The 18738-nt window shown below is 37.7% G+C and overlaps 1 protein-coding gene across 2 annotated transcripts in view; it reads left to right on the forward strand.

Annotated features, from left to right (window-relative positions):
• Positions 1-3512: 3512 nt before the first annotated feature.
• The window catches only part of LOC129771523 (contactin), a 52022-nt gene continuing 36796 nt past the window's right edge, over positions 3513-18738 (forward strand). Inside the window, exons 1-3 of one of the 2 annotated variants that reach the window (XM_055775276.1) lie at positions 3513-3736; positions 3804-4840; positions 16464-18730. In XM_055775276.1, the coding sequence (XP_055631251.1) occupies positions 3814-4840; positions 16464-18730 (3294 nt within the window). In that variant the 5' untranslated portion in view covers positions 3513-3736; positions 3804-3813. The remainder of the gene's footprint in view (positions 3737-3803; positions 4841-16463; positions 18731-18738) is intronic. The other variant, XM_055775268.1, reaches the window with a different exon arrangement.

An 18738-nucleotide genomic window follows, 5' to 3' on the forward strand; every position in this document is an offset into this window, starting at 1 on the left:
TACTGACTCTTAGTTAACCATTTACATATAATTTTCTTGATATTTTTACTATAACTTATCATTATAAATCATCATCAAACATAATTCTTGTTCAGGGAGGTTTGCCCACTTACAAAAGAATGTATTACTCTATTAGATAAAGAACATATTTTATAAAAAACTTTTTTTTATTCACTCAGTTCCAACCCAGTTTCGTACTAGGTTCACTCCGAAAACTGTTAGTTTCGCACTGAGATGTTTTACGGGTTTGCACTCGGGTGTTTGCATAATGAGTGTCAGGAATACACGTGTTAGGTAATCAAACAATATGAAGTAAAAATTTTCATCCAAACTTTTATATTTTTACACTGCACTTGGCCCTTCCGATCTGATAGAGAATAATTTACCTCCCAAGCACTGATATCGCCACCAGACGTCGAACTCGACGTGTGTAGGACACGATTCACTTATACACTCTCAACTATGACATCTTAGCTTTGACGAAAAGCAGCGATCGCAAAGCAATTCATAACAAGTGTTTTTTTGTTGCTGCAAATATTACGTGTTTCGCTATCTTTTTTTTAAATACGTCAATAATACGTGAGATAGAAAAGTTAGTGAACCATTAACGTTAAAGGCTTTTCGGAATTAATACCCTGAATGTGTTGTTTCTGTGCAGCTTTTTGAAACTGCTCTTTATACGGCGGCTCCACTGCGAAGGAATATATTTATATAATATTTCCATTCTCAGACAACTCTATGGTTCGATGAGTGGCTCCCGGCTCGAGTCCAACACGAATTATGAAAACATATCCCACAAATTATCACTTCATCGATTCCCGATGGATATGACCATCCGAAAGAAATGGCTCCGATTTTTCGGACAGGATCTAAACAGCAATACTAAAAACATGTACATTTGCTCGCTTTATTTCAGTCCAGATTGTTTCGTGCTTGGAAAATCAATATCGTCAAAAACTGATACCAACAGGTAAATTTAAACAAATCCAGATTATGCAATTGATACGCAAAATAGTTTATTTTGACGTAGGACTACGTCTTTCATTTCTATACCGGGGTGTAAAATCAAAGTTTCGAAGACGAAAGCGTTACGCCGGAAACCGAGATTTTGAGCGTCAATAGCTCCAAAACAACTGAACGAAATTGTATGATAAACACTTCATTCGAAAGATAAAATGTCTACGCATTATATACTTGTTACTTTTTGTTTCAATAGCCTCAAAATTGCTTTCAAAACAGGCTATTGAAATCATCAATCGGTATATAAGCGAGCGCCGGAGATCCACTCAGTTATAATTGAACAGCGATTGAGGTACCATCGCAGGAATGAATGGATGTTTCCCTAACACAGACTTCAAAACCATGGAGCCTGGGTAAATCGGCATTGCAAAATGGATACAAGCAGCGGGTACTTTCGTACTCGTTTGCGCTTTTGCAAATCGGAATATTTCCCCAATACAGACTTCAAAACCATGGAGCCAAGGGAAATCGGCATTTCAAAATAGATACAAGCAGCGGGTACTTTCGTACTCGTTTGCACTTTTGCAAATCGGAATGTTTCTCTAACACAGATTTCAAAACCATGGAGCCTGGGTAAATCGGCATTGCAAAATAGATACAAGCAGCGGGTACTTTTGTACTCGTTTGCGTTTCTGCAAATCGGATTGTTCCCCAACACAGACTACTAAAAGCCTGGGGAAATCGGCATTGCAAAATAGATGCGAGCAGCGGATACTTTCGTACTCGTTTGCACTTTTGCAAATCGGAATGTTTCCTTAACACAGACTTCAAAACCATGGAGCCAAGGGAAATCGGCATTTCAAAATAGATACAAGCAGTGAGTATTTTTGTACTCGTTTGCGTTTTTGCAAATCGGAATGCTTCCCTAACACAGACTTTAAAACCATGGAGCCTGGGGAAATTGGCATTGCAAATGAGATGCAAGCTGCGAGTAAATAAACATATTTTTCCAACACAGATTCAGAAACCAAAAAGTTTGGAAAACCGGCATTCCAAATCTCGGCAGTACTTTTTATATCCCCATGCATTTTTACACTCCGGAATACGTTTTGCTAACACGGTCTACAAAAGCGGGTAGAAATACAACCCTTTGGCTCGGTTATTCAGGACTGTATGCCTCTTCATGTCGCCAGCTCACTGAACTTCTTCGCATACCGTTAGATGATTAGGCAAAATGTTGATAACTATTTGCGGCGATAACCACTACTATAATGCATGAATTGATCTAAATAGGAATTTGTTTGCAATTAAATTCGTAAATTGTTTCATTCATTCACTAGTTTAATCAATAATTCACCCAATGAGGAACATTCGAAGTGCGATTATTACTAATTGAAAAAACACAAATGATTACCAACGACAGTCCTACGTCAACCTTGCGGTTATATCATAGGTATAACCCATCCACCGTTTTTAGCTGTTCCTACTGTCAGAAAGGCCAACGATTCTCATGCCTCGGGAAATCAAAACCGGACGCCTCGCTGAATGGTTTTGATTGACATCATGCAAGAGTTGAATCCAGTAAAAACATCCGCAGAATCGGCCTAGCTTTCTAATGGGACTAAACAAGAATATACTGAGAGGGATATTCCGTCAAAGGATATCGAGTGCAGCATCATCAACATCTCTAATGAAAAACCTAGCGATTCTGCAGGTTCTGATGGCTTAATTCAAGCACTGCGGCAGGAGATATCGAAGAGCTACAGAGAGCTTCAGGAAGCTAAAATTCGAATTACCGAAACACAATTTACCCTATGTTTTGATTAGGTTTTGAATCTAAATAGATTATCTTTACGCTGCAATGAATAAATATATATACATTAAGCTAAAATACAATAGATATAAACTAATTTGGACAAATTTATCATACCGCTCCATGATACTTGCAAAGCTAATACGTCACAGGCTCACTACTATTGATGCACTAGTCGGTCCAGACTACCTTTCCATATACGTACCCTGAGTCAAAATATCAGAAATGTATAGACAAATGGTTAAACAATTCAAATTTCATTCATATTTTATTATTTTAAAACTGGGTTCGTGCCTTCTATTCTGATAGAGATTACACCACTGCCAGTGCGAATCACCTCTGTCCAATTAGATGTAAACATGTCCAATTAAACGTGTCGCATTACATGTATGTCCAATTGAAAAAATGTCGCATGAAATGTAAATTACTGTACATTGTATCATGAAACATCTTACCAACTTCCTTTGAAATCGTTTCATTCGTTCTTTTTATCGAGCACATTCAAATAATTTCGTAGATCGTTAAAACATTCAAACACGCTTAAAATGCTTTAGTTTATAATAAGTAATATTATATAATCATCTCTTGAAATAATTTAAATGGCAGAACAACGCTTGCTGGGTCAGCTAGTATTTACTAAGTATTTTTCTCAGTGTAGCGTAGAATAAATTCATTTCTTCATAACTGGCATCTCTGGTACTGACTCACACCTGCATGTTGACGTTGTATTATCACGCCTTTTCAAATCGATCAAATTTTGTGTTAGCTTTCAATAAGGGAGTTGCTGCAAAATATGTGATGGGAAAATTTAGAATCTCCGCTATCTGAATAAATTAGTGATTTCAGAGTTGTTTTCTTCGAACATTTATTCCCTTTATGTGCTTACAATCTAAGGCAGTTGTTTTGCGTTGAATTAGATATTCTGTTGTATTATTTAATTTATACATATGTGCCTGCATACAGGTAAGATTTGTCATCAGATATAATCACTGTCGACACACCCTAAAATTGTTTCATTTTGATTTTATAGATATTCTACAATGCTGTATCATTTATTCTTCCTGGTTTCAATGCTGGGCATTGGATGTTCCCAAAATACAAAGTACAATCAAGTAAACAATCCAAATTCACCTACACAATATCAAACATTCAATGCTATCGGCAACACAGGTGACTCGTTTTACAACAGTGTAAGCCGTTACAAGCAGTCTGAAAAGCTGGATTCTATCAATTCGATGGAAAACTACTGCCCGGAGTACTGGACATCTTTTCGCAATACCTGCATTCGTATACATAAATCCCCACGTAAAGACTACCTCAGTGCGCAAAAAATTTGTCAGGCATATCGGGGTGATTTAATAAGCATCGATAGTCTAGACAAACATACCTTTATTTTGAAACTATTAAATACTGAAAATAGTAAAGGCAATCAGTATTATGTATCTGCAAGACAGACATCACCTGGAAGTTGGACCAATGCCGACAAATCACAGCTAGTGTCTATAGAGGATTCATTTAACTTCAATCCAATTGACGAGAGTAATATCGATGTTGGTTTCTACGGGAACAAAATTACGCAAACGCAGTTGGATTCGCAAAAAAAGTATGGATTGAATTATAATAGAGATCGGAACAGCCTGGTGTATGCTTTTAATCCCGTTATTGAGAAGTGGCAATTTACGCCTGTGGATGGAACAAATTTCAACCTATTTATATGCGAATCTCAACAGCTATATACTGTGGATAATGTGAACGAATTAGCGGATGATCGACGGGACTATGGTTATGGTGTCGAAATTACTGATATAAATAAAGTACCGAGGGGTCCGTACTTCATCAGACAACCCCGTGAAACTACTTACGATACCGGTAAAGTTAAGATCACCAGGGATGTCATGATGAGTTGCCTGGCAGGAGGATATCCGACGCCGACCTACACATGGTACAAAGAACTTTACTCGAACGACAATGTAACTGTTATCAAAATAGATCCATTGGAAAATGCAAGATATACCACTAGTGGTGGCAATTTGATAATTCATACTCCACAACAAATTCAAGATCAAGGTAAGTTACATTTGACGGATTTCGCGACAACTCGTCTATGGGATTGGCATGACCCTCTCAGAACTTAATGAAACTTTCTGGGCGTGATGACCTTACATAATTAAGCAACTTGACATTCTTAGTTTTCCGAAAATTTATCTAGACTAACATATGGAAAGGGCTAAAAATTTTTGATCATTTTTTATAAAATGTTTTTACTCGAAAATGGTAAGTCCTACAAAAAGGCGATCTATGGAAGAGTTTTAGGAAAATAATTGAATTTTCAGAAAAAAAATGTTTTCTGGAACCCTACATCGAAAAAATCGCTTCAAAAATTAAAAGTTGATTTTCTCAAAATGGTCATCTCAGATTTTGATGAAATAGTAAATAAATATGTGTTCTGCATATTTAAGGCAAGAAGGTTTTTCTAACAAATTTTTTTTCAATATTTTTTATCGAAAATGTTCTATTTTTTTTTGGCTGTATAACAGGTAGAAATGGATTTATGGTGACCCTTGAATGCTAAAGTTTTCAGTTTTCAGCTTGTTTTTGTGGTCAAATACAATATGTCTCAATTCAGAGAGCAACGACAGCTCTCAAACAGTAGCCAAAAATCTCTTGATCGGTCGGTCAGGTATCGAATAGTTGTATATTTAGGTTTCTTTTAACCCTTTCACGTACAACATCGAATCTTACTCGATGTGGAATGATTGTGCCAAAACGTACAATATCGAGTCTCTCTCGTGGTGCGCTTGCATATCACAAGGCGTTCAGACGCTCAGCAGAGTAGTGAAATTACTCGATGCGTGACCCATCGAAGCGTTTGCATTTGGTTCCTCTGTTTTGGAAATTAAATCGTACGGGAAGGGATTAAGAGTCACTGTATAATAAATGGATTGTATAGATACCTAATGAATGAATAAAATGGCTCTGCAGTTGTTTGAAAATTACCAGTTGTGACCAACAGCAAATGTAAAGTGACGGAAAAGAAATAGCATTATTTTGTTTCTGCGTAATCATCAGAATTCAACAAAGAAAAGTGTGACATTATTTAGCAACATGAGTCAAGCCGTGATCTCCAGGAATTGCAAGGATTACAAATGCAGTGCTGGTATCAACAACCCCAAGTGTAACCGTAATAAACTACGTCGGTTAACATCAACAGTAATAGAGAAAATACGTTTACTGGGATATACCCATCCGTTGGATGCTACAATGCGAATTTGTGAATCTTATTTTGCAGTGATTTGGCACAATAGGTGTGTTTCAAAGAAAAAAACGACGTATAGATAAGAATAACACTAACCAAAATATTGAAGATTCACAAGCTCCATCAAACGGTCTGTGTATTTACACGGTTACTTGTCGATGTTTGCGGGTTTTGGAGACTTTGCTTCGACAATACCACTTCTGAAATATAATATTGAATGATAAGTAAGTTATATTGAGTTGTAGGCTACTGTTAGAAAGTAAAATCAATATAGGATAGGTGCGGTAGTGTTGGCAAGTGCAACATCATTGGCACCATTGTTATAAGTACAATGGTATCAGTTTTGGCTCTGCTCTATTTATACTCAGCCAAAACTGATGCATTTTCTCACTATCATTGCAAATTTACGGCGTTCTTTTAGTGCTTGGATGTTTATAAGCATGCAGCGTGCTTCGTATGAAGGAAGTGGAAATGAGGTCCAGTTCAACTTACGAAGTGCAAATAAGAGAAACTGTTTCTGGACAAAGCTTAACACACTATTTGCCTTATTGATTACAGAGTCGTAGCGTTCTATGAATGTGAGTTTGTAGTCCAGGACGACGCCTAGATCTCTAACTATTTCACATTTCTCTACATTTTGATTTCCAAGACGTATTACAATATTGCAAATGAAACACAAATTTATGCATAACACAAGAATTAATTTATAGTAAATTTTATAGCAAAAGGTAAATTTAACGGGGTCGATTAGAAGATCAATCAATGAACAGTTCTGCTATTGGACCCATGAACTTGCTCATAGTAAGAAAATGTGAATGTTTGAAGATATTGAAAACAAAAAACAAATTTTGGGCGGGACGAAGTTTGCCGGGTCAGCTAGTTCAAAATAAAAGTCACAAATGCCACCAGATTAGTTGCAGTTGAGCGGCCTTTGAAAAAGCCATGTTGCATACACGTTATTCTATTCTTTGCTTGTTAGAAGACTTTCATTCACTATTGCTTCGAATCGTTTTTGAATGCAAGAGATAATGGCAGTTCCACGATAATTACGTTCGTTAGGTTTAACGCCTGATTTAAAGATAGGTACCAAAAACATTGTTTCCATTTTTCTGGGAATATTACAGTTTGTAGTGACATATTGAAAATGCAATATAAGGGAAGGGTGAGTTCCTCAGCCAGGTTCTTCAGGTATTCCTGGTGCTATTCCGTCAGGTCCTGGTCTTTTCGTTTCTTCTAATTTCTGTAATGCATGGCATGTTTCTTGTTGTGAAAGATAGTTTACCGTTATGTCATTTATATATTCCGGTAAAAATGAAAAATAGTCCCGATCGCGATTTTCTTCGGAAAATGTATATACAACATTCCTTAAAGAAATTTGCAAAGAGATTACAAATTTCGTTCGAAGAACGCCCTACATCTTCATCGAGATGCATCTGCGATGGAAAGTTTTTGAGCTTAGGCTTTATGTAAGTAAAGAATTTCTTCGGGCATGATTTGACTTCAGTTTCGACCTTTCTATTATACGAGTACTCTTCGTGTGCACTTTTGATGGCAAAATTTAGTTCTTGGGACATATTCTGATATTCCAGCAAATTTTGATTACTTTTGTTTATTTTGTATTTTTTGTGTGTTTTTGTTTTCTATTCTTCAAATTGATTTTTTGAGCGCTATACCAAATAGGATTTTTGCAGGTTGAATTTCTTCGTCTTCTTTTCTTCGGCACAAATTCTGATATTATGTTATTCAGAACTTCGTGACGAATATGTACGGATAAGTTGACATCTCGTTCGCTGTTTAATAAAGTATGCCATTCTATGGCTTGTATGACTACATATGGCTATTTGACTACAAAAACAAGCTGAAATCATCCAAGGGTCACCATAAATCCACCTGTACCTGTTATTGATTTTTGACATAGGAATATGTCTTTGATATCTATATAGGGGGGTCACTATGAAAAATGTAACGATGCATTAAGAGTTTTCAAATGCATATTACTCAAAATCGTTATTGCGACATATGTTCGGTTATATACCATTAGACAGGAAATATATCCAGCTTTTTTTTTTGCAGTGAATATAGTGAATAAAAGATAACAATTGGACGATTAAAATCAATTCGTGCTCAATTCATGATTTTATCGAGTAGGTCTTGTTACTAACAATTTATGTAATTGTGGTATAGATGTCATAATATCGAGCATGTTGTTTGGTTATGTAAAAATCCAATTAATGAATTTAACTGGCTGCTGATTCAGAAGATCGAAAGGGTATACTCACGCATATCAAATTATGATAGCTTGAGTAGTCGCGATCTTAATATCAAGCTCCCCAATGAGGAGTTCCCATATATGTCTTCCTAAGGAACCCGCTTCACTTCCCCGAATGCACATGCCCATTCTCCTTCCCCTTTCTTATACATAAGCAGAACTTAGCACCCAATGAGATCAATTCACTACAGCAGCCACACGGACTTCCCATGGCCATAGAATGAATTCATAATATTAATCAATATACATCACCGGGCTATATACTGCCGTTCTACGCGTAGTTGTCCCATGTTTCAAAATCAGCAACTGAGAAAAACGCAATCAAAGTTTTCTCGCATATTTGTCTACCAAAAGCTTTAAGCATTTCAATTTAGCAATACACCGGGTTTTTTATAAGCACTATACTATTGTTTAATGAAATGTGATGAGATCCTCTCACTGAATCAATCAAGTTTGATTACGGGTTTAAAAATTTATGGTGGGACTGTTATGCCTAGAATATCAACATGGGACAATTGAACTTAATGTTGTTTTTTGATATACTGGGAACAAACAATATTTTTCTTCTGTTTTTCCGAAAGATTTGCATAGAAACATCGTTTTATGAAGAAATGAGTGATCTGCAAGACCTTCGCAGAATATAAATCTGATTGTTATTAGGAATTCGCTAATAAGGTGTACAAGTGTTCTGTTAAACTTTTTCTTATTTGTTTGAGAATTAGTTCGTTCTTTCAAACCAGAAAAGAGTGCATGAGGCCTGCTGAAAGTGTGACATGAAATGCTTGTACTTGAACCGACTTATTCGACATGGATCTACAAAAAATACATGGTGCGACAGTTATGAATAAAATATCAACATGGGACAATTGAGCTTGATGTTGTTTTTTTAAAGTTGGGAATAAACTATATATTTTTTTGTGTTTTTCCGTAAGATTGATAAAAACAAGATGCATAAAACAACGTTTTATGAAGAAAGGTTAAAATCGTCGAAAATTAACATGGGACAACTATGCGTAAAACGTCAGTATAGTTGTTATAACAAACAATGCCGGACAACGTGGCAACGAAGGAGAAAATGCTATTGTTATCTATAATATATTTCTGTAGTCATAGATTTATTTGACTTAGGCTTATATTCATGTAGACCTTAACTATCTAGATTTGTGTTTCAAAATGATAAATGATGACTCCTTTTCTTCTGTTTTTTTCTGCATAATTGAATAAACAGAAGAAAAGGGTAGTACCGTCGTGCGGGGCTTCTTTTGACACTTTTCTTCATTTTCATCATTTAAAATTGTTGACGTAGTACTACGTCTTTCATTTCTATACCGGGGTGTAAAATCAAAGTTTCGAAAACGAAAGCGTTGCGCCGGAGACCGAGATTTTGAGCGTTAATAGCTCCTAAACAACTGAACGAAATGGTATGATAAACACTTCATTCGAAAGATAAAATGTCTACGCGTTCTATACTTGTTACTTTTTGATCCAAAAACTTGTTTCAATAGTCTTAAAATTGCTTTCAAAACAGGCTATTGAAATCACCAATCGGTATATAAGCGAGCGCCGCTCGGAAATCTACTCAGTTCTAATTGAACAGCGATTGGAGCATGTTGTGGTGTTGTGGTGAAGCTCTTCGTTTATCATGAAAGCGCTGATGAACGGTGTCACCAAGAGCCTGTTTGTGCACCTAGACATGAATCCATCAGGAGGAGAGTGATGCCACAAACGGTTCCCCGGGAAGATCTCGAAGCAGCCGCTACACACACACACACACACACATACACGCGCGGAATTCTTTCCGTTTGGATGCCATTCAGCATCGAGAAAGATCCGGAAAATAATCTGCCAGTTCCTCTGGGAATTTAAAAATACATTCATGTGAAAGAGTTTATTTGAATGTTTTCTATCCATGTAACACTGTGATCAAATATGTTTCAATCAAGTACTATTAACAGGTGGTTATCGAGTTAGCATAAACCACTGGTGGGCTTCCAGTATCGAGGAAAATGTGGAAATATCTAATCGTTACTGAAAATAATCTGCCAGTTCCTCTGGGAATATAAAATTACATTCATGTGAAAGAGTTTATTTGAATGTTTTCTATTCATGTAACACTGTGACCAAATACATTTGGTTTTGTGATTTTTCAATCAATCGCAATTAACAGGATAGCTTCTGAAGATTATTTTTCCCCATCAGTAGGATATTTCCGTATCCAATATTGTATGCGCCCGCAATCGATTCTTGCTCTGTCGCCGAAAGTTCCGAGCTCAGAGAGTTCATTCCCCTCTAGTTTGCCTTCCAAATTGCCATCCTAAACCACACCTTCTCTCGATTCAATCACACACAAAAAGCATACTTAAGCGATATTCTGGTGGTGAGACACATTTATTTTTCGTGAGGACATCGACAAGACAACATCGTTGCCTAACGTGCTGGAGGAGGTGGACGGCGAAGGATCGACACATACACGCGCAGAATTCTTTCCGTTTGGATGCCATTCAGCATCGAGAAAGTTCCGGAAAGAGCTAATCATTGCTGGGAAATAATCAGCCAGTTCCTCTGGGAATTTAAAAATACATTCATGTGAAAGAGTTTATTTGAATGTTTTCTATTCATGTAACACTGTGACCAAATATTTTTCAATCAAGTACTATTAACAGGTGGTGATCGAGTTAGTATTAACCACTGGTGGGCTTCCAGTATCGAGGAAAATGTGGAAATATCTAATCGTTACTGTAAATAATCTGCCAGTTCCTCTGGGAATTTAAAAATACATTCATGTGAAAAAGTTTATTTAAATGTTTTCTATCCATAAAATATCCATATAATACATTTAGGTTTGTGATTTGTCAATCAAGTACAGTTAGCAGGTTAGCTTCTGAAGATTATTCTTCAGAACAAGGTTTTTCGTATCCTATATTGGATGCATAAAACCTGGTGCCTCCAACGTAACGCTCTCGTTTTCGAAGTCTCCCAAATATTCATTTATTCATTCATTCAGAATCTATTTAGATTCAACTTCAAACAAATGATCTCTAAATCAACGATAGTCCTACGTCACCCTTGCGGTTATACCATAGATATAACCCACTTCCTGTTTTTTAACTCCGATTATTGTGGGTGGATTTTAACAATCTTGACATATATTTAACCTGGATGTATAGATGACATTTGTGCAAAATATGATCTGAATTAATTGAGAAATAAAACTTTTGTTCATAGAGCGATCAAAAATAGCTCCGTTGCACACGTTGAGGGCTACTTTTGACATAGTCATTTGAAAATTTAAAATCATCATCAATTACATCAATTACATAGGATAATGCTGATTAACATTTTTTGGAACAAGGAGTTATGGATGGCTATACAAATGTGCATTTGAACGAATTTTTCAAAATAAATTTATTACATCAATGTATTTTACAACGAGGTGATTTTGGGCTTTCGTCTCCGATCAGCGGATAAGGCATTTGAACGGACGTTATAGCTGGAAGAAAAAGTGTCTTGAACAAGTCCTCGAAAATTCTTTCGTCGAACCAGCCAGAAGCACTTCGATTGTAGCGTGTTCCTCGAGGGCCATTAAGTGTCCAAGAATCCCATAAATGTTCTGCCTATGGTGGCAACCACGTATGGTGGCAACAGTTCTCCAGTTGCACTTCCGCAAAACATAATGGAAGTAGCAGATTTACTGAAGTTCCTCACGTTTTCAAAATACTTAAACCACGCTTACAGATAGCAAGCTTCTTACCCGGATCATCTGACAAATTCGTCTCGTCGTAATCAAAAATATTGGAAGCCGGAACACCTTCCAGAGATTCCTTTAAATTGGCCATGTACTCTGCGATTGTTTCTCGTGTTATTGCTGCGCGTTTTAACTTTATATTTTGTGCAAAACGTTTGTTTAGTTGCTGGTGATCGCGTAGGAATCGTGCCACCCAGTCCCGTGAAGGTTTGTTATTTACAAAAGCTGGCACTTTTCTTTCTTGCTTCGTCAAATAAATTCGAACTATTTCCCGCAGATCATCGGTTCCAACGGGGAAGCCCCACTCGGACAAGCAGCTGAGATGGTCTGAAAACGATAATTCTTCCGCCTCAGTAAAAACTTTCTGATGTCCGGGCTGTTTCTGGTGCGATTCGCATAGCTTGTTGTATATTGTTTATCGGCTGCAATGGAGTTACCTAGCGGCTTCTGCGTGGGACATTTATCCGAATTTGACTTTTTCAAGGCACTGCATTGAATCTGCAGTGGAAACTACAGTATATTTCCGAGCATTATTATCCTTCCGATAGTTCCTCACCATTCTTGTACCTACAAAATAGTAAACAAACATAACCTTACAATATGGCTAACGGTAGAAAATTTATCGCTCTCATTTTTTTTTAAAAAAATAACTGATTTCAACGATAAAATAACGTTGCTGCTGCTGATATATGACAAACGAATAGTTCTCTGATAGGTTTACACACTTTTTTTTTTCAAAATATATATTTTGATCAAGGCTCATATGGCGTTAGCCTGACGGGGCCGGAGTTCAATATTTTGACAGTTTTTCTTATTATCTATGTTAGTAATATGTAACCGATTACTCGCGGTGGGCTCGAGGTCAGTATTACAAGTGTTCTCGTAATTGGGATGTTGCTGTCTCCAAAGCTCTGTACGTGTGCCCGACACGGGATACTTCCTATTGGGATGCAGCTGACCATTAATCAGCAACGCCCCCCTAGTATGAACCCCATATCTAGCGTGGTGCGTCTTCTCGACTCGAGGAATCCAGGATAGAATGGTCACTAGCCGGCGCAATCATCAGCTCGTGTAGAGTTGTCATGAGCGGTACAATCTTTGGCTCTTGTTGAATCATCAGTGGACTGCACAACCTTTGGCCCGTGTATCTGTAAAGAGTGTGTGTATGTATTGCCGCGACTAAGTAAAAGTTTATAGATCGGATAAGAGGGATATGAAACAGGGACGCAACGAAGGAAACATCATTAAACGTTGACATCGGCGTTTCTGAGGAACAGGTATAGATGAAGCAGAAGATTAGGATCACGGCTACCTAAGATATCCCGGACGGGGATATCCGATTGTCTGCCTTGTGCTCTCAGTGCTCTAGAGAGTTGAGAGTGAGCAGCATGGAACCGGATACACGACCAGACAACATGCTCGATGTCGTGGTAGCCGTCGCCACAATCACAAAGATTGTTTGCTGCGAGCCCAATGCGATAGAGATGCGCGTTTAGGTTGTAGTGATTGGACATGAGCCGAGATATCACGCGAATGAAATCTCTGATTTACTGATTTACACACTTATCAGTATCTAAAATTGTAAGAACAATGTATACGGAAACAATTTTTCTGGAGCTTCAAATCACTACCGCTCGACGCTTCGAGGTTTTTTAACTATCTGAAAAGGAGTAGTTGCGTTTAAAAAAACTGTCAACGTGAAATGGTAGAAAGGTATTGTATGAATGAATTATCACAGATAATACATTTTGAAAAAATCTAATTTTATAAGAAATTTGTGATAACCTAAATTGTCCAAAGCAGTCCCGCATTTCAAAAGTAGCCCTGCACGACGGTAATGGCTTTAATGGTATTTTTGTGTATATGTTTGAATAGAATGTGGTTTCGGATTCTACCAAGTTATCTCATCTAGCCAGTTTAAAGGATAAAGGATAAAGTTCATACAGGAAACGGTTTTTCAGGGCTCTCATTCAATGTATCCAAAGAGAAAAGATTTTGAACAACAAATAAACTCAATTCAAATGCAATTATCACGCACAAACACAGTCCTATGTCAAGATCCCGTCCGTGCACCTAGGCCCAGACCAATTTTTTTTCTATTACTGTGCACCAAAAAAAAAATTGAACATTTTCAAGAAAAAATCTCAAAAAAGTTTTTGTTAGAATTTTTTTTTCTCTGTTTTTTGCACATATTGTAGGGCACATATTTATCTACCATTTCATCAAAGTCTGAAATGACTATTTTGAGAAAATCGACTTTTAGTTTTTGAAATCGTTTTTTTTCGATGTAGGATTCTAAAAAATATTTTTTTTCAGAATTTGTTTTCTAAAAATTCAATTATTTTCCTAAAACTTTTCCACTGATCACTTTTTACATCGAGGAAAAAAAATTATAAAAAAACAGGAAGTGGGTTTTATCTATGGTATAACCGCAAGGGTGACGTAGGACTATCGTTGATTTAGAGATCATTTGTTTGAAGTTGAATCTAAATCCATTCTGAATTAATGAATAAATGAATATTTGGGAGACTTCGAAAACGAGAGCGTTACGTTGGAGGCACAAGGTTTTATGCATCCAATATAGGATACGAAAAACCTTGTTCTGAAGAATAATCTTCAGAAGCTAACCTGCTAACTGTACTTGATTGACAAATCACAAACCTAAATGTATTATATGGATATTTTATGGATAGAAAACATTAAAATTAACTCTTTCACATGAATGTAATTTTAAATTCCCAGAGGAACTGGCAGATTATTTTCAGTAACGATTAGATATTTCCACATTTTCCTCGATACTGGAAGCCCACCAGTGGTTAATACTAACTCGATAACCACCTGTTAATAGTACTTGATTGAAAAATATTTGGTCACAGTGTTACATGAATAGAAAACATTCAAATAAACTCTTTCACATGAATGTATTTTTAAATTCCCAGAGGAACTGGCAGATTATTTCCCAGCAATGATTAGATCTTTCCGGAACTTTCTCGATGCTGAATGGCATCCAAACGGAAAGAATTCTGCGCGTGTATGTGTCGATCCTTCGCCGTCCACCTCTTCCAGCACGTTAGGCAACGATGTTGTCTTGTCGATGTCCTCACGAAAAATGAATGTGTCTCACCACCAGAATATCGCTTAGGTATGCTTTTTGTGTGTGATTGAATCGAAAAAGGTGTGGTTTAGGATGGCAATTTGGAAGGCAAACTAGAGGGGAATGAACTCTCTGAGCTCGGAACTTTCAGCGACAGAGCAAGAATCGATTGCAGGCGCATACAATATTGGATACGGAAATATCCTACTGATGGGGAAGAAAAATCTTCAGAAGCCATCCTGTTAATTGCGATTGATTGAAAAACCACAAAACCAAATGTATTTGGTCACAGTGTTACATGGATAGAAAACATTCAAATAAACTCTTTCACATGAATGTATTTTTAAATTCCCAGAGGAACTGGCAGATTATTTTCAGTAACGATTAGATATTTCCACATTTTCCTCGATACTGGAAGCCCACCAGTGGTTTATGCTAACTCGATAACCATCTGTTAATAGTACTTGATTGAAACATATTTGATCACAGTGTTACATGGATAGAAAACATTCAAATAAACTCTTTCACATGAATGTATTTTTAAATTCCCAGAGGAACTGGCAGATTATTTTCCGGATCTTTCTCGATGCTGAATGGCATCCAAACGGAAAGAATTCCGCGCGTGTATGTGTGTGTGTGTGTAGCGGCTGCTTCGAGATCTTCCCGGGGAACTGTTTGTGGCATCACTCTCCTCCTGATGGATTCATGTCTAGGTGCACAAACAGGCTCTTGGTGACACCGTTCATCAGCGCTTTCATGATAAACGAAGAGCTTCACCACAACACCACAACATGCTCCAATCGCTGTTCAATTAGAACTGAGTAGATTTCCGAGCGGCGCTCGCTTATATACCGATTGGTGATTTCAATAGCCTGTTTTGAAAGCAATTTTAAGACTATTGAAACAAGTTTTTGGATCAAAAAGTAACAAGTATAGAACGCGTAGACATTTTATCTTTCGAATGAAGTGTTTATCATACCATTTCGTTCAGTTGTTTAGGAGCTATTAACGCTCAAAATCTCGGTCTCCGGCGTAACGCTTTCGTTTTCGAAACTTTGATTTTACACCCCGGTATAGAAATGAAAGACGTAGTCCTACGTCAAAATGATCGAAAATATTTAGCCCTTTCCATATGTTAGTCTAGATAAATTTTCGGAAAACTAAGTATGCCAAGTTGCTTAATTAGGTAAAGTCTTTACGCCCAGAATGTTTCATTAAGTTCTGAGAGGGTCATGCCAATCCCATAGACAAGTTGGCGTGAAATCCGTCGTATAGAATGTTGTTCGGTCCAATTTGCTTGATGAAGCAACGGTTTTTTTTTCACAGGAACTTACCATTGTGTGGCAGAAAATGTTTATGGAAGAGTGATATCGGAGAGTGTTGAGTTGAATTTTGGGTATATACTGGAATTTAATCTGCAACGTTCGTCGGAGGTTGGGGAAATGAACTGGGGTAAAGCACTGTATTGCGACCCTCCGCAACATTACCCTGATGTGCGCTACTATTGGTCGCGAGATTTCTTCCCGAACTTCGTTGAAGAAGATCAACGGGTATTTGTGAGTTACGATGGATCCCTGTACTTCTCATCCCTGGAAATCAAAGATCGTGCAAATTACTCGTGCAACGTACAAAGCACTGTCAGCGATACGGGAAGAAACGGACCGTTCTTTAATTTGCAAGTTGTTTCGCATCCGCATTTCAAGGATTTGATATTTGCAAATAACTTCCCAAAAAACTTTCCTGAAGCTCCGCTTGCAGGCAAGGATTTAAGATTAGAGTGTATGGCCTTTGGCTACCCGGTGCCTTCTTATAATTGGACACGCAGGAATGGGAATCTTCCGCGCTATTCATATACAGAGAGTTACAATAGAGTGCTGGTTATAAAAAATTCCACCGTGAATGATAATGGAGAGTACATTTGCACCGCGAAGAACGATAGAAAATCAATTTCGAAAAGCGTTCTTGTAAACGTACAAATGCAACCAAATTTTACGATACCGTTGAGAGATAAAATTAAGGATTATCAAAGTTCGGTAACATTTTTATGCGAAGCTTTTGCTATTCCTGATGTTAATTACACTTGGTACAAAAATGCAGAGTTGTTGGATTATTCTAAAAATAAAATAAACAGAGACAAATACATAATACAAGACAATGTGCTCAAGATTAATAATCTCGATCCCGAAGAGGATGACGGCATGTACCAGTGCAAGGCTACTAATCAACTGAAAGGTGTGTACAGCTCTGCGCAGTTACGTGTTCTTTCGATAAAACCATCGTTCAAGAAAAAACCTTTAGAACCCGAAATATATTCGATATATAACGGGAATACAACTATAGAGTGTGAACCGGAGGCGGCGCCGCGCCCGAAAATTGTTTGGAAAAAAGATGGTAATGTAGTGGGTAGCGGCGGGCATCGGAGAATCATGCCAACAGGTACACTCTATATATCTTCCACTTCGCGGGATGATGAAGGTGTTTATACATGTGTGGCGAGCAATTCTCAGGGAGTTGAGGAGTCTAAATCACGACTGATTGTACTCCAGGAGCTCCGGTTTATCGAACAACTGCCACCGAAGGTCATCAAACAGATCAATGAAATGTTGTACCTCAAGTGTGATGTTAGTTATGACGAGTTGCTTGATGTTGCTTTTCTTTGGGCCCAAAACGGTCGCATTATCGATGCGAACAATGATCTGCAATCGGTTGATCCAAGAATTGTAGTAAACTATAACAGTCTGGAAGTTCATAATTTGACGCTATTGGATGCGGGAGAATACGAATGCATTGCAAAGTCAGCGGTGAACAGAATAGTGTCAAAAACGAATGTATACATTCAGGGTCCCCCTGGAGCTCCCGGTGCCATAAAAGTCATAGACATAAAGAAAACAGCCGCTGTATTGGAGTGGATAGACGGAAACGATAATGGAAGACAAATTATGTTCTATAATATATTGGGAAGAACCAATTGGAATAAAACATGGACTAACATTTCTGAAAATGTTCTTGCTCAAGAGGTCGACCGTTATAACAACAGGAGACGTGCTATGGTGAATAATTTGACGCCAGGTTGTGGTTATGAATTCAGTGTGTTAGCAGTGAACGATTTGGGTGCCGGAATGCCTAGTCTTCCATCTCCTGTTTATAATACACAAAAAGATAAACCGTATATAGCACCAAGAAACGTGGGTGGCGGTGGAGGTAAAATAGGCGATTTAACGATTGCATGGGATCCACTTCTCCCGCAAGAGCAAAACAGCATTGACATTCACTACAAAGTATACTATCGTTTGCTTGGTCAACGTGAATGGGCTACGGAAGTTTTGAAACGTCAAGGAAACGTTGGTAGAGCGGTTGTGCACATTCCGTTCGATAAATACTATACAAAATACGAAGTGAAAGTGCAGGCTATCAATGATCTCGGCGAGGGACCAATCAGCGATATGGCTGTTATATACTCAGCTGAAGACATGCCACAAGTGGCTCCACAGCAAACCCTTGCTAGGGGTTATAACTCGACGGCTCTTAACGTAAGCTGGGTACCGGTGTCACAAACCAGAGAATCAATCAGAGGCAAACTTATTGGCCACAGAGTGAGTTA

This window comes from Toxorhynchites rutilus, chromosome 1, assembly GCF_029784135.1.
Source record: "Toxorhynchites rutilus septentrionalis strain SRP chromosome 1, ASM2978413v1, whole genome shotgun sequence".
NCBI lineage: Eukaryota > Metazoa > Arthropoda > Insecta > Diptera > Culicidae > Toxorhynchites > Toxorhynchites rutilus.